Source organism: Patagioenas fasciata, chromosome 11 (assembly GCF_037038585.1).
Source record: "Patagioenas fasciata isolate bPatFas1 chromosome 11, bPatFas1.hap1, whole genome shotgun sequence".
NCBI lineage: Eukaryota > Metazoa > Chordata > Aves > Columbiformes > Columbidae > Patagioenas > Patagioenas fasciata.
In genome coordinates, this window is record NC_092530.1 from 5,499,446 (window position 1) to 5,524,157 (window position 24,712).

The following is a 24,712-nucleotide window of genomic DNA, read 5'->3' on the forward strand; positions in this document are numbered from 1 at the left end:
GGCCACTGAGGAGCTGGGCGGAAAGGCTGCAGCTGCGGGGCTGGGAGCAGAGCCGGTGGGGGGGGTGGGAAGCAGGGCTGGGCCCAGCTGGCCTCCATTAGCTCATCCTCTGGGACCCGGGAGGGATGTGCTCCCCGGCCACACGCCAGCGTGCTCCCGCCACGCCGCCCATCCACGCCGGACATGGCGGCCGGTCGCCCCCGTGCCCTGGGGAGCCGCTGCCTCTGCCCCTGTGGCAGAATGGGGTAGGTGGGCGAGGGCTGCCGGCTCCCTGTCCAGTCCCGTCCTGGCCTTTGCTCTGCTGTTTCCAGCCCCAGCAGCCACCAGCGCTGCAATGGGGAGAGGATGCGGTGCCCTGGGCACAGCCTCTCTATCTGACTCCAACTCCTGCTCTGGTTGCCTCAGGATGGTGGTGGTGGGGTACCTTTCCTCCATTGCCACCCTACAGTGCCATTGCTACTGGGTTTGAACCGGGAGGGCTCTCCCACTGCACCTCAAATTGTCCCTCAGCACCAATGGCTTGGCCCCCCACCAGCTGCAGGCAGCCAGCACCCTGCCCGCGACTTCCCACGTGCCGGCAGGACAGGCAGCCGGTGCTGCCCTGCAGCCCCCCAGAGCAGGCTGCTGCAGCCCGTGCCAGGCCAGGCAGCAATGCCCTGCTGAGCATCGCCCAGCCCTGAGCACAGGCGTTTGGGTTGCAGCCAGGGGATGCACAGCTGAGCCCTGACCCCAGCCCTCCCACACCAGCCTGGAAGGAGGAGGCCAGGGAGGACCCCCCAGTTGGGCTGTGGCCAGCGGGTGCCGGAGGAAAAGGCTCCTGGGCCAGGAGACCTGAGGAATCTCTGGCTTTTCCTGGCCTGGCTGGCTGCCCGCAGGCAGGTGGGAGGCTGCTGGGCTCTGCTGTGTTCCCTGTGCACCATGTGCCATGGCAGCTCCCTCCTGCGCTGCCTGTGGTGCCTGAGCCCCTGCATCGCAGCAGGGAGCAGTGGCAGAGCAGGTGCCAGGGCTGCAGTGGCTGCTGCAAGCGCTGAGCGGGGCTTGAAGCCAGAGGGCTGCAAGGTCCCCAGAGCCAGGGGCAGATAGCAAATGTGTACAGGCAGCTGCCTGGCTGCTGTCCCTGGGTGCAGGTCCCTGCATCTTGAGGACGGGGTGCTCTGATGCGTCCCAGCTTGCTGAGTCGGGAAGCAAGGATGCTGGGTGCACTGGGAGGAGGGATGGGAATGGGCTGAGCAATGACTGGAGCCCTCTAGTCCTTGGGGATCTCTGGATGCATCCATGGGGATGGGCAGGGCTCATTGCCCTGGCTGGGGCTGGCCCTGGACACCCAGGGTGGACATGGGACAACGGCTGTGCCAAAGTCACAGGCTGAGCCCCAGCGCTCATGGCAGGCACATGCGGCTGGGATGCTCCCAGCTGCACCAGTCCCACTGCCAGCACCTGTCAGTCCCCAACATCCACGGTGGGCTGACAGGAGTGAACCCCTGCCTCCACACAGGGCACAGAGCAGTGCGCTGACAGCCTCTGAGGTCCCCAAGGACCCGCGTGCCCATGGCCAAGCCTGGAGGATGGGCAGGCCCGGCCTTCAGCCCCATCCCCGGTGAGCCACAGGGCTTCACACTCGCTCTGGCATTTCCGCCGGTAACAGTAGGAATGCAGTGGCCACGGGAACAATGCCGGCACCTTGCACGGATCGCCTCCGTGACACGGCTGAAAGCTCTTAAGGAGCTGGCAGGAAGCAGATGGTGATGACACCGGCGGCCGTTTCCTGCAGCAGGACACGCTGGCTTTCTGCACTGCTGCTCCAGTTGCAGAGCCAGAGGGACCCAGTGTCCACGGGCGGTGCTGCTCAGGCCTGTCCTACAGGCTGGCACCAGGACCCTGCTGCACCCACTGGCCCAGGCCCACAGTGGGTGTGCTGGGCTACTCTGCCAAATGGGCAACTGGCACGGGGCTGCACGGTGTCCATGCATCGGGAGCCTGCAAGCTGCTGCCCAGGAGCAGGAGCTAAACCAGCAGGAACTGGAAAGCAGCAGGAAACTCCTGCTGTCCCCCAGCTCTGCCCGGCATGTGGCTGGGGTGGTGGTAATGGCAGAACCCGAGGAAGAGCTCGGCTACCTTTGGAAGGCTCCAGGTCCCCAGACGGAGCTCGGGGTAGGGAGGACGGGGAGCCAAGCTGCAGCTTTGCGTCACGGGATGCTGCAGCCTGGCAGCAGCCACCCCCAGGCTGCGCAGCACAGAGCTATGTGAGGGATGGCAGGCTTGGTGTGAGCACCCAGAGCAGCCCCACTAAACCTTGCACAACGGAGGTTTATTTGAAATGAACAGTTTCCCAATAAATTATGTAATTTAAAAATTTTAAAGAAAAGAAAATAAAAGAGCCACAAGGCATGGGAGAACCCAGCAGCTCAGCCAGTGCACAGGGACCATGGAGCAACAGACACCCGTGGGCTGAGCACAGGCACAGGTGGGGGCCCCAGGACTGCAGGACCCCCCCACTCTGTCTCTGGCAGCTGCCTCTCTCAGCCGAGGCCACGCAGCCCTCGGCCCAATCCGGCAGGACTCTGCTTAGTGTTTGAGAGGGACAAGCCTCCCTCTTGCACTCATCAGTCGCCACCCCCAGGGTGTCCCCTCCCCAGCTGGTGTGACCTTAGCACTCCAGCTCCCTGTAGCACAACACCCCCACATGCTCCTCAGCCCCTCCTCTGGGCCTTAAAGGTGGATTCCAGCTCATTTACCACTCCCATCTTCTCCCCCCAGCCCATAGCCTCTGGTAGCACCTCGAGGAGGGGAAGCACAGTACCCACCACCACCCCAGTCATCCAGCCCCGGTCCTACGCCTGCTGCTCTGCAGGCAGGGCAGGGAGGGACAGGAGCTGCATCCCGGTCTGTGTCAAGCACAGGGGCAGCCCTGGAAAAGCCAAGTGCAGCTCACTGCCCCGCCTGCCCCAGGGCCCTCTATGTCACCCCATGCCCTATGGCCCAGGAGGAAGCTGGTGGGGCAGAGGGGAAGGGAGAGAGGAGAGCAAGGCCCACGTGACAGTGGTAGAAAGCTGGGAGGGCAGAGAGATCTGTGTGTCTGAGCCCTACACCCCAGGAAGGAGGAGAGAGGATAACGCCCCACTGAAAGGAAGAGGTCAAACATCCAGATCACCCTCCCGGGACAGCCACAGTCCAGCTTTCATAGCACAGTGATGGGGCACTGGGGTGGGCTGGGCCTGCAGAGGGTGACACAGCGCGGGGCTCTCACTGGTACAGTCAGCACACACCAGCACACAGGGACACAGGGCACAGGCTGAGGATCAGCCACCCGTGTCATGGCCCTCCTGGAGCATTGGCAGTCTCCACCCTTCCCTGCAATGGCTCCAGGGAGAAGGGGGTGAAAAAGGAGAAAGAAGCGTGACTTGGGGAGCTGGTGACACTGCCATGGGGCTGGTGGCACAGTGCTTGAGTATCAACAGATCCACCCACCTCCCAAGGAGAAAGCAGGAGGCTCCTGTTGTGGATGGCAGTGCAATGAGTGTGCATGTCCTCTGCAGCGTAGGGTACAGCGGTGGGAAGGAGAGGGGAACATGTCCCTTCCAACTGTAAACACAGCACTTGGGGTAGCTCAGAGCCTTTTACCCTTCTGGAACTGTCAGAGGCCCAGCCTCAGCGCAGCACTGGTGGCAGAGGCCTCAGCTTTGGCACACGGGCACAAGTCACTCCTCATCCCCAGCAAGCAGGAAGCTGTAGAGGAAGTTGATGGCACGCTGGCGGTCCTGCTGAGTCTGCTTTGCCATCAGGTTGGGTGGAGGGCGCAGGAGGAGGCTGGAGAACAAGGCAGCTACAAAGGCAGGCAAAACTAGTTATTGGTCAGGAATGGAGACCTTGAAAGGCGCTGGGATGTGGTTATGTTTCAGGGAGGACAGCAGGATCAGAGCAGAAAAACAAGAGGCTTACCGATCATGGCGACACTGACATTGTTGTCTTCTGAGTATTTGAGCAGCTCTCGAAGGAAGGACATTAGGTACCGAAATACGCTGCGATGGCAACGAGGCAGCTGAAAAATCACCTGCAAAGGAAGAGACAGGAAGCTCTCCCAGCTCACACTGCGGCAGCCGGGCCACGCTGTGGCACTCCAGGCACTCAGCCTTCCCCCTTCTGTTGCCTTGAGGCTGCTGCTTGACAACTGGTGTGAGCCACAGGCCCAGAAAGCAACAAGCCACCAGCTGTAGCCCAGTGCTGATGGCACTCATGGGCCTGGGCTCCTGGTAACGCTACCTCTATGATAACCGTGGCACCTGGCAAAAACTATCACGGCCCTGGGGCTGCTTCCCACTTGGATCCCAGCTCCTGCCTCCCTGACTGCACAGCAGCAGCATGAAGATGAGAGGTTTCCTGATGCCAGTATTGACAATGTGCCCAAGACCTTCTTTCCTCTACCTGAGGACATGCCTGGCCTTGCTTGCTGCCCCACCAGCTATTTTTAAGAGCCACTTGGTCACAGTCCTTAAGGGATATACAGGAACTGCAGCTATGAGCAGCTGGTTAAGCCCTCAAGACCAGTGGAGGCTCTTCCGCTCCCCAGGGTTGCTATTCCACACCCCATGTGCTCAGGGTGCCACAGGACACATTTGAGGTCTCTTTGGAAGCCACCAGGACTTGCTGGGAGACACTGTAGTGTCAACCTTGGGGCAGCAAAGCACTACCAGAGCACCCAAGTCATCCTGCCCACTGCAAAGAACCTTCAGGTGCCTGCTCCCAAGGCCCCTTGCCAGGTCCCAGGAAGGGAACCACAGGACCAAGGCAGAGCTAGCAGCAGCCCCGAGCCTGCTGCAAGCACCTGGCGGCACAGCCGGCTGTTGTGTGACCAGTCGAGGCACCGCTGATACAGCTCATAGCAGATCACCGGCTCTGGCAGAGCCTCCAGGAAGATGAGGAGCGCTTCAGCCACAGAGTGGTTACTGCCCGCTGGACCGGTGGGAATCAAGGGGCACATCCTGAGCAGAGGCACCACCTCCCTCCCCGCTCTGCCCCCTGCCTCCCTCCTCCCCAGCTGCTCGGTCTCTCCTTCCTCCTTGCAGGTCTGGCAAGTTCTCTGCCTGCTCGACCGCTCCCTGACACCAAAGCCCTCCTGCACATCCCTTGTCCCCCATCCATGGAAAATGTCATTCCATCTACCCGGCGCTGCATTTGCCAACCCTCTAGCCCCACAGAAGTCCTCTCCTTCATCAGCCCCTTCTCCAGATCATGCTCCCCAGTGTCCACCTTCATCATTGCACTTGGCACAGCCTCGCAGAAGCTTCCAGAGCTCTGGCCCCATGGCTGTTTTGGCCAGCACATGTTCAGCTTCAAGAAAGGTTCTTTCTGAGGGGACAGAGGGGAGCCAACCCCCCAGGAGGAACCCTGCCAGCTAAAGCTCACGGACAAGCTCTCCTGAGAGCGAGCCCCCTCAACAGAGCTGGGATCCAGTGGGCTCCTGGCAAAGTCAGGCACAGCAAGGATACGGATTGTCTCGGGGATACTGGTGTCCAGGCAGTCAATGATTTGCTCCAACTCTTCTTGCATTCCCGGAGTCTGGAACAGGTCCTCCTGCCAAAACCAGCACAGGTATGGACAAAGTCACCTTCCTTACAAAGCCATAGTGACAGCGGGGTGAAAGCTGGTACCCCCAGACAGTGCCTCCAGCACAGGGGAAAAGCCCTACCCTATAGATACCAAACTGGAGCTGATCTCCAACTGCTTATGATGAACCAGGTCAACAAGCTCTCCAGAACTTGCCAGCACAGCAGAGGTCTCCTCCCTCACCTGGTGGCAGGCATGCTTGAACAAGTGGTCCACCAAGAGCCAGATCTCCTTTGGCACCTGCAGTGGCATCTCACTCGCATCCTCACTGTCCAGGGAGCCCATCTGCAGAATGGATTTCTCCTGGTGGCAAAGAGAACACGAGGTTTCAGGGAAATCCCAGTCCCTCTGCAAGGGTCTTGGTAAAGAAAGCCTGGGCAGGATAAGAAGGACCCAGGACTCATCTGGCCCTCATCTGCTCCACAGGTCCCAGCTCCACTCCCTCCCGCTGCCCCACAGAACAACCTGCCTGCTCCACCATGAAACTGCAGCCAACAGTCTGAGCCACTGCCCAGAGGAGCTCCACAGCCACAGCAGCTCCACAGCCACAGCAGCTCCACAGGAGGGGTCTCTCGCCGGCCAGGATGGGCTGTCCAAGCCACAACTCCCAGCTCACACCCTGCGGCCGACGCTCGGGAGCGCTGGGGCCTCACGAGCCTTTCTGCCGCATTGGCTTCCACGTTTTGGGTTCAATCCAGCCATCGTGCCCGCTCATGCAGCCGATCTCCTCTGGATGCACAGTCAAGGACAGGCCTTTCCTGACTCTATGCTCCAACCACAGCTGCCCTTTGGGCTCTAAACCAGTCCCATTTTCTACAGCTTCTTTCCTCATTTTCCAAAGGAGAGGTCTCTGCTGAACACAGACCACCGTGACACCATTGTTCCTTTTCCCATTTACTCATGCAAAGCAGCTGACGAGCTCAACTGCTCAGAAATCTCCATCACACCAATCTTCAATGGGACTGATTGTTTTTTTGCTGGATTTTACTCTCACTTTACAATTGCCCATGTTCCTGCGTGCTCCCAAGGAGGCAGCCATGCCCAGATCTCCTGAAGCACATTCAGCAGAAGCACCCAGAGGGGACAGCACAAGCAGGAACACAACCCAAGGACACCAGCAGGGAGGAATGCCACAAGCCAAACGCAAAGCGTTTAATTTCAGCTGTCAGCTTACATGACAACTGTGATCACTGTCCCTCTGCAGCACAGTCACAGCTGGGGCTGGGTTTGGCTTCCCCCAGTGCACCCCCAGGTTGGCACAAGCAATAGTGGCGCAGCACAGAACAGCTTTGCCCCGCACACCACTCCATATCCCTCAGCCAGCAGACGCTGGGTCATGGCCACACGTCTGCCTCGCTCATCCAAGCGCACAGGAAAGGTTCAGAAGCAGCATGTTAGACAAGTGCATCAAAATCTTCCTGTGAGAGGGAAAAGGCAAGAGCTGTGGACCCTCTGAGAGCTGAGGACTCTTCAAGAGAAAATCCCCATGCCAGGGCACCGCAGCACTGGGGCCAAGTGCCAGAGCAGCACTCGCCTCTGCCAGGCACAACTTGGAGAGCTGTGGAGACCCCCAAGGCGGGAGACCCCGGCTGGGGCTCCTCAGGGCGGAGAAAGAGGAGGAAAAGGAGGAGAAAGGAGGAGGTGGCAGCGCTGGGCCTCGGCTGGTCGGGTACCGAGCGCCCTCTCCTGCCATTGCGGGGAAGGGAAGGGACGGTGCGGTCCCTCCTCCCCGGGGGAGGGAAGATGCTCGGCCAAAGGAGGAGGCAGACACGGAACTCCTCACTTTCCCGCTGCTAGGAAGGAGTCAGGGAGCTTCACCTGGTGCAACACTTGGGTCAGTCCCTCCTGGCAAGGGGCCATGCATTCCCTGTCCTCTTTTACCCTGTCACTGCACTGACCAGAGAGGAACAGGTCACCCAGCCCAGGAAGCTGCACAGAGGCAGCTCAACAAGCAACCAAACGCCCAAGTCGGTGCAGGGAGAGCAGGAACAACGCTGGCACACACACACCAGCATCTCCCACTTGCTCTTTGCGTGATCGATTTGACTCGCCTGGCCTCCAGTGCAGAGCATCAGTGCCAAGCGAAGTAGCACTGGCAGAGCCGGCAACCCACGCTCTGCTGCTCAAGGAAGCACAGAAACACGTGTCTCCGCTGCGAGGCCCTCTCTTGGCCTCCATAAGGACACACCAAGATGGAAAGAGCAAAGAGTTCAGCTTTCTAACTCAGCCCTCTCCCCACATGTCTGAAGAGGGTGATGTGGTGAACCCCACCCTATGTGCTCGGTTACAGCTAATTCAGCCATGTCAAAGGTTGCCAATCTTCTCTGAAAGTATCTATAATTCCTGCCAGGATCATAAGAGTAGGTTTTTTTCCCCCCAATGCAAATTTGGTGAGCTTTAAGCAGCTAGTTGGGCTGGCCCCATCTTGGTTATGGGGTCACTCTGTGACATGTTCTCATCTAGCCCACAGCTGTGCTAAGAGGCTTTGCTGGAACAAGTGCTCCCTCTGCTCCCACCTCCCCTTCCCTCTTCAGCAGAAAACAAGGGGAAAACTCTCATTCTTTGCAAACAAGCCATTGAGAAGCAGACTCCCCCAGCAATTGCTTGTGTTACCTTTTCTAAGAAGTTGTCTTCTCCCTGAAAGCAGCGGGAAAGAAAGAAGAGGAAAAAGTATTGTTAAGAGAGAGAACACACTCTCAGATTAAGCAGAAACCTAATTTGCATTACAAGAACCTACTGAATGCCAGGTCCTTCACACATTTTGCTGACATGGCCAAAGCTAAACCCGAGGTGAGAGATTTGCCTGCCAATTAGCAAAAATCCTGCTCACATGATGTACAACCTTGTCAGGATTTCTACAAACTCCTCAATGGGGCCTTGCAGCAGCACTGTTCACTATCGAGCAAACAGGCCACGGGCAGATCAGGGGTGTCCACCAGGAAGACCGTCCCCTTCTTGAATCTTCCTGGACAGAAATAAATACCTCTTCATTATTCCAGCCATCTTCCCTTGTGACCAGGTCAGAGACAACACTCACTAGGTCAAATCTGTATTTCTGAGTGTGTGGCAGCTGTAGAGCTAACAGGCCCCCTAAGCAGCTTTGTGTATAGTCAGGGAAACGAGTGTTTGTGCTCAGAATCTCAGGCTGCTCCTTGTTCTCACCCTAATAGCATTAACAGGCTGCAAGGGGAAGCACGCCAAACCTCCTCCAGCCTGCATGTCAGATCCCTCAGGCGATCCTAAAGCATCGCACCTGTTTACCAGCGCAGTGCAGGCTGGCAGCGCAGGGCACTGCTCAGCGGAGGCTGCAGGAGGAAGCAGGTTGCCCAAGCTGAGTTTTGGCAGATTGACCTTTCAGGCTGGGAGCAAACAAAAAGCATTCAAGGGCTGAGCTGGAAACATCAGAGCAGCCACCACACCACAGGACAGGACATGCCTGGGAGGGAGCAGCACCTCGAGCTCCCCTGCAATTTCTGCAGTGCCCGCTTCCTCTGGGGGCTCACTGAGCTTCAACACAACCACAGCAGACTGGCCTCTTGCAGAGAACAGCTTGCTCCAAACACGAGCTGGCACAGGTTCTTCCAAGGCACAGAGGGAAGGATGCAGTCACAGGTTTGGGACACCAGATAGCCTGGGTGAGTCATCCCAACAGTCTCGCAACCACCTACTGCTTGCCCTGCCCTTCACCTCTCTTCAAGTAGTGTTCAGCACAATTAGCTCTGAGAGACTAACCTGCTCCTGACAAAGATTCTTCAATAGGCTTTTTAAAGCCCACTGTAGGATCCCAAGAGAAAAAAAAAAAAGGATAAGACACGAATACTGAAATCCCAAAGGCAAGATGCTCGAGTGTCAGCAGCTTCTTCCAGAACCAGGAGAATGATTTTCAAACAAGCTTCCACCTACAGTTCACATCACACTGCCTCTCAGGCCCTCACCGACCTGCACTCTCTAGATCTCCCTCTGCTGAAGACAACAGATACAGTCTAGCCAGGCTGAGAAAGACGCTTGATGCAGTGAATGACAAGCCCTAACACTGCATAAGTGCGGGAGGGAAAATGGTTCTTCATACACAAACACGCTGCCCTCGCGCACACAGTCTAAACCTCAGCTAAATACACATAACTGGGACAAAATGATACTGGGCTGCTACTGGTCAGCACGTGCATCACTGGCCTGCACAGAAAGCGCTCAGCTTGTCCCGTTTTCAAGAATTTATCAACTCAAAGGTATGATCAAAACCAAAAGACTTAAAAAAGCTCTACCATGACAGTAGCTTTGTAATCTAATTGTCCAAGTTTTGCTTTGGGCCATTACACGTCACATTCCTTGATTTCGCTTATCATGTTCTGATTGACGCACTGCAGTCCCCCTGGCCTCGCTGACACAAGAGACTCTTTCCTTGCTGCAGGTGCTGGGACAGGGTGCTCTTCTACAACTGTTCTGCTTCTTGTACTTCTATGTGTCTCACTGAATAAGTTATTTCACTGAATAACAATAATGACTTAGAAAAGTAATAGTGTGTGTCTGTGAGGGCAGAAGCTAAGAGTGAAGGCCCAAGCAAGAAGTCACCGCCGAGCACTGAGCAAGAAAAAGCAGGTAGAAAAGCCACTAAAACTGATGAAACGCTCCACACCAACACATTTCTGGAACAAGACTGACTATCAGTTGAATCCTGAGAAGTTATGAGGAACCTGAGGCCTGGATTAGCTGTTTGAATTGAGGAGGCAAACATATCTTGCCACCCGGATTCCGCATAGCCTAACCTTGTGAGTAGAAAACCAAAATTCTGGGATAAAACCAGACTTCCTGTATGTTTGGTCTATGAAAAAAGCAGCTGTCTACAACAAAAAGGTGAGAACTGGAAGAGGCAGCAAGAGGCATGGTGTAACTGCTAAAGGGAAGTGAAAGAAGTGTAAGCAGATGGGAGGGGAGGCTGTCAAACCTACAGATGTGAAAAAGCAGCAGCTCACTGGAACAAAACAATGCATGCAAGGATGAGACTGCAAGACATGAGAAGAGAGGAGAGGTATTGTGTGTCAGAGACTAAAAGATTGGGCTGACCTTTCAGGCGAACAAAAAAAGAAACGGCTTTCCTGGCTAAACAGGAATGGGTAAATACAGCAAAACTCAAGAACTGCTAAACCTCACTGAAGTAAGGCTGGGAAAGGCTGCCAGAAGAGAGGAACGAACGCAGGCTGAAAACAAGGATTAACATACCCAAAATCTGGCTTAATCTCGGAAACAGCTATAAGATACCAAAAAGACAGAAGGTGACTAGGGCAGAACTGCACCCCATCATGCACACACAAGTGACCTCAGAAGGATGAATATTGATGCTTGGGGCCGGTGAAGCCCTGGGGAGAGGAACAGTTATCTCTGCAGCACAGAAGAGCTTCCTCATTTCAGTTGGTGCGAGAGGAACTGGCCAAGAGAGGCTGCAAGACTGGCCTTTTGCTAAGCGGCACTCATCAGTACACCTAACAGCAAAGTCCTCCTTCGGTCCTCCTGCTTGTGCTTGTCCCTTCTCCTGAGCAGTGTGAGTGCCACGCGCATCCAGAAAGAAGAGGATCCTGGAGCTCTCGTCACTGCAGAAGCAGCCTCAGCAGCTCAGAGGAGAGCATTTCAATGGCTGAGCCTGCCAGCACCAACGTGACGGTGACACATACCCCAAGGTGCCAGGATAACTTATTCATCCCACCCAACAATATTTAGAACCTATTCAGAAATAGGGGATGAAGTACAGGCTGCCATAAAACATTGGTTGTGGTGGAGGGAACTAATAAAAGCACATCTCAAACTGGAAAACGTGAATCAGCACAGCTGACCCAAGCTGAAGGCATCACCCCTGCTTCTAGGAGTGAACAGAAGGGAATGTGCTCTCTCCCTGTTAAGAGAGCTGCTCCAGAACACTGCTACTCACCAGGTCAATGAGTTTGGTGACTGGAACTTCTCGGATTGGTCGTCTCATTCGGCATAAGGCCTCCAGGGAGGTGCCAAAGCAGCTGGGCTGGTAGGTCCCACTGATGGTAAGGAAATAGTCCTTCCCTCGGTCCAAGTGAAGGACCAGAATGTCCTCAATTTTATCCTCGCCAGAGTTCAGAAGGGTTACTGAGTCCTTACTGACATACACATCCAGGGAGATGTCTGTGCTCTCATCTGCAACAGACAGGAGCTCTCAAGAACAAGCAGACATTCTCCAAAGGGGATGACAAGGACAAACATACAGTGGCAAGGACAAAGGCCACGAAACTGAGAAGACAAACAGACAAGGAAGATGGCAAGAAAGGTGAGACACAGGAAAGACAGGAAGGGCTGAATGGAGATGGAACAGCAGTTTACAACAGTACACGCTGGTGAAACTGTGGTAAAACTCACCTGGTTCCAAGTAACCTTCACAAGGCTCAGCCCGAAGCCAGGGCTTACAGTAGTGGGTATCATTGAGCTTTGGGATGAAGGAGAAGTGACAGGTGACCTGCCCATTATTGGTGATCTGGAACTTCTGCTTCTGCAGCTGACGGAACTTCACATTCTCAAACTCAAACTGCAGAGCAAAGAGAAAACACAAACGGTGTCAGTGGCCGCAATGGGACACACAGCCAGTCACCCAGACTGCAGTGGCAACTGCTGACTGTGAAGTGCCCACACAATGCAGAACTCCTAACTGAAGACCTGCCAAGAAGCCAAGGCAAGATGTCCCTCCTAATCCAATTCCTGATCATAAGATAATGGATGAAGTTCAATTTCCTGTAATCTAGTTTACTGAATCAATCCAGTTCACTGAATCAAAGTCTTTAAAAGTAAATCTAGCACTTTAAGGCTGTTTGCAAAGTGGACAGTGATTCAGGTTTCATCCTCACTTCTCTCCTGCTCAGCTCCAGTGAAGGAAGGAAGTCATTCTCCATCCTGTCCATCATACGAACGATGTCTTCAAACAATTTCCGATACTTCTGCTCATCTACAACCTTCACCTGTGGAAGATCAAAAAACACTCAGCAAAGCTTCTGACCAGTTTCACTGGAACTCTTTTGGTCATGAGTAAACTGCATAAGTGAAATACTTCTCTAAACACTTGCTATATGCAGCTGAAAGGTTAACAAGCTGCATATGCAACTTTGCACATATTTTACCACTACAGATGTTACTAAGGTCTCCCGGGAGATCACTGGGGGTGACGTTGGTGGGACAGCATTGATATTCCACAGCATTACTCATGATTCTCCAGAGGAAGAGGACAAAGGATCTCCTTTAGGGAGACTTGAGCTATCTTGGGAGCAGGAGGCAGCAAAAATGGACATGGACTCTCTCTATTTAGTAAGCAAGGCAAGCCAATCTGCTGCCAGCCATCAACCACGAAAGGAATTCAGATATGAACCAGTGATACACTCTCTTAACACACCAGAGCCAACACCGGAACAGTGAGCACAACTCTACAGGTTTCTGCTGTGTCTCCTTGTGAAGGAGAGAAAACAGTGGCTCACCAGTGGCTCTTATTAAATATTGTGGATTATACCCTAGAAGCTAAGCAGCATCATTAAAGCAGTCGATGGGAATGCCTTCCTATTCACTACGTAACCACACCTGCTTGGGTAACCTCCAGGGATTACCGTGGCGTAACACTGTCCCAGTGCTCCACAGATGAGCTGCACTGTACGTGACAACCGGAGCTGCCGAGCTGCTTGCCGAGCAGGGGCTGTCACAGCTGCTGCACAGCAGCACACCCCACTCGGTCCATTAGCAAAGGCGCCTTGACCATATAACTACCTCCCAAAGAAATGCATGACAATATTGTGATCCTAGCCTAGCATACAACAAAAAAAGTTACCCCGATGCGGAAAAGCGCGCTGACTGGCTTGTGGTCACTAGTCTTCAGCTCCATATGGCTGCAATACCGGAGCTGATTTATGTTCCCTCCTCTCCAAAGGATTCGATCGCACCACGCTGGCACACGACACTTTCCACTACAAAGAAAGACAAGTTACCGGGGAAATCCGACCACCCTAATAAACCATCCAAGTTGCTTCTCTTCCGAGCCAGGCAGCTCCCTCTACCCCTGGCTATGGCTGTGTCAGCAGTGATGGGATGAACTCCTGTCACTTCCCTCGACTTGAATACTATGTTGCTGTTTCAGCTGCCTTCCCCTTTCCCTGTGCAGTAGCTAAAATTCCCCTCCTTTCCAGCATCAGGAAACAAAATAACCTCAAAACCAGACAGTTTCACATCCTGAAGCCATGTGTACTGTGACCCAAGCTGCACCCGTTTCTTTGCTGCCAGATCCTTCTGCCCACTACAATTCGATCAATCACTATTGCTTCCACTACGGAAAGTCTACTCCACTATTACTACCATGTTAAGCAGTCTGAATCCTGGGTTATCCTTCTCCAGATTAACTACTGTGCTGATTCACAAACACAGGCAGAATAAAATCCGATCGCTATATGGTTTGGAGCTCCGGAGTGCCTCTGTTCAGGGCAAGCTCCTGCAGCAGACACACAAATGTCTGTGGGAGTACCAAGCAGAGAGTGGCAAGCAGGAGCTGCTGCTCTCACAGCAGGTGTGCAAGTCAGGAGACAGGGTGACTCAGAGACAGCGGCTCCTCATCTCTTTGGTTCCTTTTATACCATTTGTCTGTCCCTGGGAGCAGAAACCTCATTCCCCCCAGCGCAGGGCCACCCCGTGTGCTCAGCTTTACCCGCCTTTATCTATTGGAATCAGCAGTGACCGAGGTTTAAGGCATGTGCCTGCTCAACGTACACAGGGTCTGCTTATTTCAGAAAGTAGGGGAAATGAAGGAGAACACACTTGTCTGTGGACTCCAGCCATCACCATAACACTGAGAGCTATTTCCAGCTCTAGGAAGCAGGAAATCAAGTTTTGTGAGAAAATACTTTTTGCATCATAGATAAACATGTGCATTGGCAGCTGATTTACCTGGAGTCCCAGCGATCTGTTTTAGAGTCATATTTATATGTGGGGATGAATTTAATCTCTCCCTCGGTGAAATCTGCAAATGCTTTCTTATGAACGCGTTGGATATTCAGCTAAAGCAGAAGAAGTACACTTTAAGAAAACAAAAACCAACAAGCAAACCAAACCAACAACAAAACCCAAAAAACCAACAAACCACCCCAAACACCCACACGCAGAGCAGAGTGTCAGAGAGCAGACCTGCAGGCCGAGCAATTGCAACCTCCGGCCATAGGATTCACCTGATATCCCCAAATCCGTCTCTAAGACCTTATACCTTTAACACAGCACATCAGCGGAATGTTTTCTAAAACAGACAATACGAATTGTCACAGTGCTACTTACAGATCAGCATAAAACAATAGTTAGACGAAATATTAATTGCTCCACTTGTGCTAAATGCCTTCATTAGTTTTTAGACTGAAGTATCGCCACCATTAATATTTCACTGCCAATCACTTTAAGAAAAGCCTCCAGGAGTGCGCTTGGCTGACAACCTGACACTGCCTCCCTTTCCTCATTTCCCCTTCTAAAAAATTTCCTAGTTGTGTTCCTCACAAACCTCTAAGCTACAGTTTCGTGCATGAAGCTCCACAGTACAGCAGGAATGAGGTACAGAACAGATCCAACCAGATTTACTGCTAAACTGTGGGTCAGAGATTATATTACACTGCTTCTGTTCATGTTTCACAGGTACAATCCTTCACCTTCGAGACACATCTGGTGCTGTCTCGGTTTTCCATGTGCTGCGAAGAAATGCTGAGCAGGGGAGACTCGCAGCAGAGAATTTAAGTCAAACTGGCCGAGCCTTGGCTTCAAGCACTGCTCTCCAAATCAATACCTCTTCCAGAACACTGATCACAGCAGCTTTCGTTGCTGCTACAAATTCCTGCGTTCTAGCTTGCACTTTGTATGCAAGAGAGAACTCTTCCAATGAGATGTAGACATTCTATGGTAATTGCCCAAGTCACCCAGCTAATCCCAGTATAGTGTAGAGTCTGTTTTTGTTGGGCTCTGTCTGGGGTCCAGCATCTGTGTGCATACACACTTATTGCAGAGTGTCTGACAGCTCCTCCCCAGCACAGGCACATCTCAAACCATGACAACCCTCACAATTATGGAGCAAATGTAAGCAGAGTTCACTGACCTGGTCATATGTCAGCAATTTCTGAAGCTCATTCTTACTGATAAGACTTTTCACTTCATTGGCATCAGGGAGACAAAGCCTGTAGTTCAAGTCCCCTAGCCAGATGACAACACTGAAAACAAACATGGAAAAGAAGATCAGTAGTTCGAATCACAGGCCACACAGCGAAGAAGGGGCATAGGAGAATAGATGGTTGATTGCTGGTGATTAAGGTTAAGGCACATGGAAGACAAAAGCAGATGTGAAAGACAAAGTCTGACAGCAGGAACTTCTAGTGGCAGCAGAACCTACAGTACAAGGTCCATCTCTTTTGGAATTCCCATGGGATTGAAGACTTAGTTTAATGGGAAATAGGCACGTTTGCCTCAGTCTGAAAAAATCCCAACACCACCACCAACTCTCTCATGAAGTATTTCTCCCCAAGGTTTATAAGCTCCCAAGTGACACAAAATCCATCCATGCTCTCCTTGTGTACAGCAGAGGGCAATGACAGCTCGTTAAGCAGAGCCTGCTTGTCACGCAGGCAGGCTGACGAACACGTACCACGTGCCTCGTGCCGTACAATGGTTTCACCAGTTCTTTTTCCACTGACTTTGTTTCAACCAGATCAGGCCATGACTGCATCACCTACCCAGCAAAGACTGAGTGATGCATAACTGGCAAAGGCAGAATTAGGTTCCTGTTGACTTTATGACCTCCAGAATGTTCTTGTTCTATCTCACCCATCAGCCATACCTGTTCACCTCAGCACCCATCAGCACCTACTCTTGCTCTGCTTCTCTCTGGGCTTTCAAACAGACCTGCAGCCTTCTCATTACCAGCTGCTGAAGAAACAGTTGCGTTCACTCTTTATTCTGTAAAGGTTTTTTTTAAAGATTAAAATCTAAACCCCTCTCTAGTATTGAAGCTCTTCCTGTTTATAGTCAGACCTCGAAGCTCCCATTAGTGGATTATCAAAGATAACCTACTATCTGAAGATTTTTCTCTACTAATCCACTCTACTTTTTATTTTCAGTTTTTAAACGGTTTAAATTTTAACTACAGAAGTATTTGTATCAAGTTTAAGAAAATTTAATTTACGTGCTTTGCTGTACAGATGTTTGAATTTGATTTGGATTATTCAGCACCGTCACCTCATTAAAAATAATAACTTTTTTAAAAGTATTGCCTTAAAAATAAACTGAAAGAGCAACTGTCAGCACTTGGTGCCTGAACAGCACAGCCTCTGCTCATGCTGCTGTTTCGTTTCTTCCCCTAATCAAGCTCCCATTTGCCATCACAAAAACCTCTCAGTTTCTTCAAGCCCTGTAACACTCAACCATTGACACAGGAACGGTGCCCGCTGAAATGGAACTATCACACCCAACATGCGAGGAAAGGGACCTTAGTGACAAGTTTCACAAGTCACCGCAGTAAGAATGTGACCGTGTAGTTTGACTGCAGAAGCTCCAATGCACCAGGGACCTTGGCATTTTCAGTTATATTATTAAGCCAGAAAATTTATCTGCATGAAATCTCCTGTTTCTGTGATTCTCACTTGATTTGGTTTATTAAACACCACTTCAAAAGGGAAACCAGCAAAACAAACTTACTCATGTTTCATGATGTTGAGCTGAGGTAGACTGTCATCAGGGGTGACAAAACTCATCCGAGCACAGATGTCCTTATAATCCTGATTTCGCCGCTCAAAGTCCTCCACATGAGCAGCGAGGTGCGAATTGACAACGCAGAAGGTTGTGTTGTGGAACACAAACCTCACGGCCACACCGCCCTTGTTGCCCTGGGGAGAGCGGGGACAGCGGTCATTAGAGGAGGTGGCAGGACAGGCACCGTGGAGGAGACGGGATGGCACGGACTGGTGAACCAAACCAGACGGTGCTGCTTCTTGCACAGATACACGGAAGCAACAAATTGGCCTCGGTGACTCACCATCTTTCCCATGATTCCTGTGCCCACGGACTCTGTCATAATCTCTCTGATATTGCTCAAATGATCCTTCTTAGCAAATACGAGCAACATCATCCCAACTAGACGGACCATTTGCACCTGCAAAAATAAAAGGGATCTTGATTTCCCAGAAAGTCAGTGGAAAGGCAGTTCTGATTTGCGTGCTACACCTCATGTTCTGGTTTTCCCTGTTCCTGATTGTGTTCTGTGCTCAATTCCTGCATGCAACAGTCACCCAAAGGACCTCATGTCCCATAGCAAAGCTCTGGAGGATAATCTGTCACTCTCCAAAAGCCATCAGCTGTGCTGAGCTCACCACATTCCCCACTCTGGTGCTTCCCTACAAACAGGGTTGTCTTGCAAGGCAACAGAAACTTAATAGTTCATGAACAGTCTTTTGCTCTAATCAGCAATAGCACCAGAAGAAGACAGCAAGTGTTGTAGTTAGGCACATCAGAGACTGCTGCTGTCGCTGCGGGTCCAGCCCAGAGTCCGTGCTCACCTTTGCTTACTCAGAGCTACAGTGGAGCCAGCGACACGCCAGAGGGGAATGGACAGAAAAGCTCTTATTTCCTGAGGCAAGTGTGCCTGACACATGGGCTGTCAAAGGGCAGCCATCCCTGAGCCATGCAAACTGTTTGTTTTTGAGAAAACACTCATTCTCTAATGCAGAGTCTCCTTCTGGAAGGAAGATGTTCTCTGCTGCAGAGCTCGAGGCCCAGGTGCAAACACAGCGCTGCCACGCACCGTCCCAGCGGGGTCTCAGCTCCGCCACTGGTTCTTGTGCACGTGCTAAGCCAGCGCACTTCCCGGGCCATGACCGCCCTGCACCTCCAAACCAAACCGTGGGACTGTCACTTGGAAAGCCAGCGACAAGGTCTCATCTTCTTCAGCACAGTCTACATGCTCACTTTAGAAGTATAAAAACATTTAGGTGTGTTCAGATTAAGTCTGTGTAGTGAAGAAAAGAAAGAACAAGCTGAAACCAGAAAATTCAACTGGAAAAGCCCAAGTGCTCAGTTCACTCTGCAGGAGGGGAATTTGCACACAACCGCAAGTCTTATCTACGGTTTCAGTCACTTCCCCTCTCTGCAGCCATATCCTGTGTTCACCCTTTCATGAGGGTGAGAGAAACTCGCCTAAAACTCAAAGTAAAGGGAGGGAACAAGAGCCCCTCCGCAGTTCAGGGAGCCCTGGCTCCCTCCGCGACGTATTCCAGTTCAGCAAGGTGCTGTTTTCCTGCTGTGATCACCTGTAACACATTCCACCAAACTCAACTCCAAGCAAGCAGAACAGGGGCGTGACAGTGAACACGTGGGCTAAGGAAGAAACTAGCTAATGTATTTAGGCCTGGTACCTATAGCAGAAAGGTTTGCTACGGCTGAGATAAAAAACAACGGCTTGCTCAAACCCAACAGAATAAAGCCCTGCTGCCACAACTGAAGCAATTCTGTCCCAAAGCAGCAGCCTCTGGAAGGTTTCACCTCATAAATTATCCCACTCCTTCAAGGAAAAGCTATTAATTCCATTTACCAGCTCGAGACACACCTTGCTTCTACAGTACAAAGGTGAGAGGATAACACAGGTAAAGAATTTGAACCCACTGCTGTGATTCTATAGGGCGTACTACTTCCCTGATACCTACCTTGTATTTTATAAAGTTATTTTGTTCCTCATCTTCATGAATTTCTACTTAAAACTACAACCTCCCCTTATACCTGCGAGGCAGAACTAGACTCTCCAGAGGTAATCTGGCACACCTGACACACATGCAGGTCCACACACGCCAAGTATACATCCTTGGTTTCTCCAGTCTTTGGAACAGGTGAGGAAAGGGGAAGCCTGTTCCTGTTTTCCTTCCAGTCACGTCAGCTCTATGCCCCACAACACCGAACACAACTTACTTTCTTATACTTGGCCTGAGGGTGCAGGGCCTTCTCCACAGCAGCCAGCCATTCTTGTTCCTTTGCAGAATCAAAGTAGAAAAAAGCCTCAGTGCTGAGGTCCAGCTCCTGGAACCTGAAAACCAAGCCAATTTAGCACATCCCGTGTCTCCTACAGACCATCCTCTTTCCACAGAAAGGTCCAATGTGAAATCTCTGGCAACAGCTCTTCTTGGAAGAGAAGCTCCTTATTCTCACTTGCTAAATAAAGCGCCAGAATTTCACCACAGTGCCTCTGAGACCCTACTGCAACACACTCCAGCAACCGCCCCTCTGAAAAATATTACTGTAGGCTGAGGACAACCAGAGAGCTCCATGGATGCCTCAAAGAACATCCATTTTGTTATGCCATGCCAGCCTCATTTAACCCAAAACTCTGTCTCATCCAAATGGCTCTTTTCCTTCAAAGAGCTCTTCTGAGACATAGCTCAGCTTTGTGGAACGCCTGAGAACATGGCAGGAACTTAAAATAAATGCAGCCCATCAATACCCAAGCAAGAGCAACAAAAAACCCAGTACCACAAGTAACATGAGGTCACTGCTCCTCACCCGATGCAATAGAAGTCTGGAGGCTCCGCATCGCACACCAGCCAGGGCTCCAAGCTGCTGTCTGGAGACTGCCCGTTCACATTCCACGTCCCCACGAAAAATCTACAACGCAAAAGCAGTTGAACTGTTAGAAAACACAGTAACAACGGCTTTAGCGCAGTCTCTCCAGTGCACGCACAGCAGCATTCAGGTTGGCAGCAGACAACATGCGAGGTGTTGGTCAGGACAGCTATGGGGTAACTGGAAACTCTTCTAGGCTTGGCTCGTTTTCAGGTGCACTTACCTCAGGGATTTCGCAGAATACTACAAAATTGCAGACATTTCACCAGGGCCAGGGAACATATGGCTCTTTTAATATCATGTCATGTGGGGCAATGCTCAGTGTGGTGGGATAGCTGCCTTTACCCTCTTTCTGCCCAACTGCTTCTGTCTTGAGGGTTAAGAGATCTGACACACACAAGGGAAATTGATGCAAAGGAAAAACTGCCCTGCAGGCCCTTATTGACCTTCAGTCTGCACTGGTCCTCGTTTGCCACCCAAGCTGGCCACACACTAGCAGTTGTCAGCTTTCAAACCCGGGCCAGGTTTGAGTTCACAGAAGAGTCAAGAGCTTTGTCCCTATGCACTTTCCGTTCCTCAGTCACAGCTCTGACCTGAAGTTGTGAAGGTTGACGTACGCCTTCTCTCTCTTGGCAAGCACGTGTCTGATGAGGCCTTCTCTTTGTCCCGACTGGGTGCTGGGCAAAAACATTTTGCGCATAGTGTTGGTCACTTTTGGCTGGTCCCTTGATGTACCCTCTCTCTCCCGGTGAAATCTAGAAAGGAAGCAAGAGCAGAATTAAAACTGGTTCTGCTGTCTAGGAAGAAAATGTAAAAGGGGAACAGATTCACTACTTTACTTACTGCCTATTTTGAGGCACAGGAGGAGGTGGGGGTTCCCGGCGCGATCCCGTTTGGTGGTTTTGCATGTTTCTTTTCTCTTCTAAGCTTAGAGCGTTGAAGTCATCCTCAAACTCCAGAGCCCCTATAATGAAAAAAAAAAAAACAAGTATGATGGCCTGAGAGACAACTAAAAACAGCTCAGATCAAGAAGGAAAAAATGTAACTCCACAAAAAGCGAAAAAGCAATATATCAACTCTGATGACTCAGGGAATGAGAGAAAGGGGTGCTAACCACAAGTCAAGGCAGGAGGGAGGTTAACAGACACAAACCAAGGCACTAGGCAGAAGACAGCACTCAAGGAGGAATGAATTGTCCAGGGCAACAAAATCCAAGGACCGAGATGTTTTATTTTGTGTAGGGTAGTGTGAAGTGAGGAAGCAGGGCAGAGGCCAGACTGCTGAGTGCAGGGTCCGGCACAGCTCCCTGTCACTGCACAGACACAGAGCGTACAAATGTGGCAGTCAGTTCAATACCCAAAGAGTCCTGCGACAGACCTGGTAGGTTCTTCTCCACCTGATGCCAGGTGTCTGAGTCCTTTGGTTCAGGAAGAGAAGCTTTCAGCTGGGCTGGAAAAAAAAATCAGCCCTGTCAGCAACTGCTAGCAGTCAGAGGATTTCACAAACACAACTATAGCTCTGCTTACCCTCCTGTATGCTCTGCACTTCTGAAAGGAACCCCAAGCAACGCTCCTCATCGGGGATTTCAAAGAGCCGCTCTGCTGTCTTGTCACCTTGTATCCGGACCTTACAGCCTGCTTCAGGCACAAACACAGACTCACAGAGTCAGTCAAGGCTGGTTCACAGACATCATGCCCTGGGAGTTCTCGGTATCCTTTGCGCACATCAATGACAGCCAACGTCCACCTATTGCTTCCGACAGAAATCTGCACCTAAACTAGTTTCCCTGTGCTTCTGAGATTCCCTCCCGCCTCCCTTGCGGCACCACCAGACACGTTTTCCTGGTTTTAGGAGTAATTCTCCCTGCTGCCATCTCAAAAAGAAGAGCTCTAAAAGTAGTAAGAAAAAATTATTGAGAGAATCTGTGACTAGACAGAGCATTGTCAAGACTGAAAAAAGCAGACAGTAATCTAGGCTCAAGTACAGGCCAAAGAAATGGAAGGGGAATGAGAATGGCCCAGAGTGCAACTCAGGGCCTGGAGGAAAGATTTCAGAAGTTTGACCAATTGCCAGTACTTCAGTCTGGTCATTTAAGACCATGTCTGTCATGACAACTGACTGCCTAAAAGAGCCAGACAACATTAGAGGAAATACAGCCCCTGCTTGATCAAAAGACAAACACAAAGTATGGAGGAAGATTATGAAGTCGTAGGCAAAATAATTATGCATCAGTGCCGTACAGGCAGCCTGTTTCCTGAAAGGAGGTTTAGCCACGTGACTGCAGTTATAAAACTTACTGTTTGTAGCTATATCAATCAGTAGAGTTTCTTCTGCCTCTGGAAAAAGAGAAAAAAGGGATGAAGAGATTTAGACTGAATGTTGCAGTGACTAAGTACTCAAAAAAGCATGCCCACTACTAGCCAGAAAACCACGGGAACAAACAGCTTTAATTTACATCTCCACTATTAATAAAGGCTCCAGCAGAAAGAATGGTCATATCTGGACAGTCATTTCCCACAATCAAAGTATCACAGGAAATTCCTAACATTCAGAATTATCACACACCTGGATGGTTTGTTTGACATCAGTGTAGCTCCTTCGGGAAAGACCTACAACAAACTTCGGAGCTTGTCTACACAGCAAAAATGATGGGCAGAAGCACACTGAACTATCTAGAAGGGTACAAGTTAATTCAGGAAAATGTGCTTTTATTTCTGAAGAAGCATTTGGCCCAGACACATACACTGCTATTGAAGTGCTTCCAAGATAAGACCTAAAGCTCCTTCCTATTCCAAGGGTGGCTCTTGCCAGACTTTACAGTTTTGATCTAAACAGGCGGGAATCAGATTAAAGCTCCCAACACTTGTCATTATGGAGAAGACAGACACACAGACATCAAATGTCAGCCATTGCCAAACATGCTGGCTCTGTATGATGCTAAGCCCACCACTCATCTGAATCAGCCACATTCCTCATTACTGTATGTTGACATGGAAAGAGGGATGAGGGGGAAAAAGGATTCCACAAATGGTGAGTTTTAGTTTCACGGAGAAGCATTCAATCTATATGGGTGCTCAGGAGACAGCTCAATAAACACCACTAAATTTTGTTTTGCTGATAAACAGCAGTGGATTCCTGCTGCCACAAGACAGCCCACTCCAGGAGAATCAGTACCTTGTACACATTTAAAGCGGCTGTTGATGGGAATATAATCCGGATCAGAGTTTTCTTTCTCCTGTGAATGAATAACTACCCTGGAGACAGAGAAAAGGCTTGTAAAAACACAGAAACAACTCCCTCCTCATATACAGACAAACGTCAGTATAGTCAGAAGAGTTGTATTTACAGAGAAATGCAACGTGTGATTTCTATTGCTGTACTGCTGGGATGGGAGACAAGAAAGGGAAAAAAAAGTTCACAGCCATACAGGTCATGGTGCAAACACACGAGTGTGTGGTGACAAAGTAAGCGCCGTTCAACTTGCACCGCTACCGGCAGGTTCAGAGAGTGACGCAGAGCAGCAGGGAGCAGAGGAGGAACGTGAGCTCAGAGCAGGTTCCTCAGCCCCGTCCGCGGGGGAGGAACGCGGGGAAGCCGCGGGCACCGGCTCCGCTCCGCCTCGGGCCCCGCTCCCGGCTCCGCCGTGTCCCGCTCGGGACGGGCTGGGCGGCCCGGGGGCTCGGCGGGGAAAGAGAAACGAGCCGTTCCGGAACGAGGCGCCCGCACCTGCCGAAACCCCGCAGGGGCAGCACCGGCACAAGCGGCCAGACCGGTCTGGGCGGCGGCGCCTCCGCCGGACACACAACAGGAGCCGGGCCGGGGCTCCCGCGTCCCGCTACGGACACGGGCGGCCCAAAGCCGAGCTGCCCGGCTCCCCCGCGCCGCGCGGCCGTCAGCGGCCCCGGTCCCGCCGCGGCCCGGCACTCACCCGTAGCGGCCGCTCCGCCGGCCCAGACTAAGCACGCACCTCTCCCGCCGCCCAGCCCGCACCTCCGTGCCGGCAACGCTCTGCGCCGCAGCTAAGGAAACCGCCGCCGAATGCGCTTCTCCCCACCAGCCCCCCGCCTGCCCGGCTCCCCCCAGCCCTCCCCGGCCCCCGGCAGGTCCCGGCGGATACGAGCAGGCCCCAGGCCGCAGCGGGCGGCTCCATGGCGGCGCCTCGGTCTCCCCGGGACTCCGCGCTGGTCACCGGCGCGGCACAGAGCGGCGCCCGCCACACTGCCCCCTACCGGCAGGCGGACTGCCCCACTCGCGTCTGGAACAGAGGAGGCGTGGCCGGGAGGGAAAAGGGGCGGGGCTTCCCGGGCTCTGGGGACTCGGGGCTGCACTGTGGGGTCCTCGCCCGGGCGGGAGGGCCTGGGAACGCAGCCAGGCTCCCCGCGGGGTGCAGCGGCCCGGGGTGCCCCGCACCTCGCCTTCCGCCACGTGCCTGGGGAGTCTCCGGTGCTGGTCCCTTGTGTCACCACGGCTCTCGGGAAGGGGCGCGGGGACGGCGGGC

The 24,712-nt window shown here is 52.2% G+C and overlaps 1 protein-coding gene across 3 annotated transcripts; it reads right to left on the minus strand.

Moving 5' to 3' along the window:
- Positions 1-3,222: 3,222 nt before the first annotated feature.
- OCRL (OCRL inositol polyphosphate-5-phosphatase) lies at positions 3,223-24,687 on the minus strand. 3 transcript variants are annotated; one of them, XM_071813363.1, is made up of 24 exons: positions 24,332-24,687; positions 24,143-24,222; positions 23,389-23,468; positions 22,512-22,550; positions 21,741-21,851; positions 21,571-21,663; positions 21,058-21,178; positions 20,808-20,969; positions 20,155-20,256; positions 19,567-19,681; positions 17,645-17,761; positions 17,308-17,495; positions 15,716-15,827; positions 14,533-14,642; positions 13,427-13,562; positions 12,462-12,572; positions 11,980-12,145; positions 11,525-11,760; positions 8,218-8,241; positions 5,788-5,907; positions 5,487-5,571; positions 4,823-4,950; positions 3,940-4,051; positions 3,223-3,823 (listed from the first exon to the last, which is right to left on the minus strand). In XM_071813363.1, exons 1-24 carry the CDS (start codon positions 24,362-24,364, stop codon positions 3,699-3,701), a joined length of 2,706 nt encoding a protein of 901 aa, XP_071669464.1. In that variant the 5' UTR covers positions 24,365-24,687; the 3' UTR covers positions 3,223-3,698. The 3 variants fall into 3 exon arrangements, with proteins under 3 accessions (XP_071669464.1, XP_065702189.1, XP_071669465.1); XM_065846117.2 differs by having other exon boundaries at positions 21,592-21,663; positions 24,332-24,480; XM_071813364.1 differs by lacking the exon at positions 8,218-8,241 and having other exon boundaries at positions 24,332-24,480.
- Positions 24,688-24,712: the final 25 nt, after the last annotated feature.

Excerpts from the sequence above, each read along its gene's own strand:
- OCRL (XM_071813363.1), bottom strand. The coding sequence starts at position 24,364 with ATGGAGCCGCCCGCTGCGGCCTGGGGCCTGCTC. Across the intron at positions 21,852-22,511 it reads GATTGATATAGCTACAAACA|CAGGCTGTAAGGTCCGGATA; the intron begins GTAAGTTTTATA and ends TTGTGCCTGAAG. Across the intron at positions 3,824-3,939 it reads TGTCAGTGTCGCCATGATCG|CTGCCTTGTTCTCCAGCCTC; the intron begins GTAAGCCTCTTG and ends CTGCCTTTGTAG.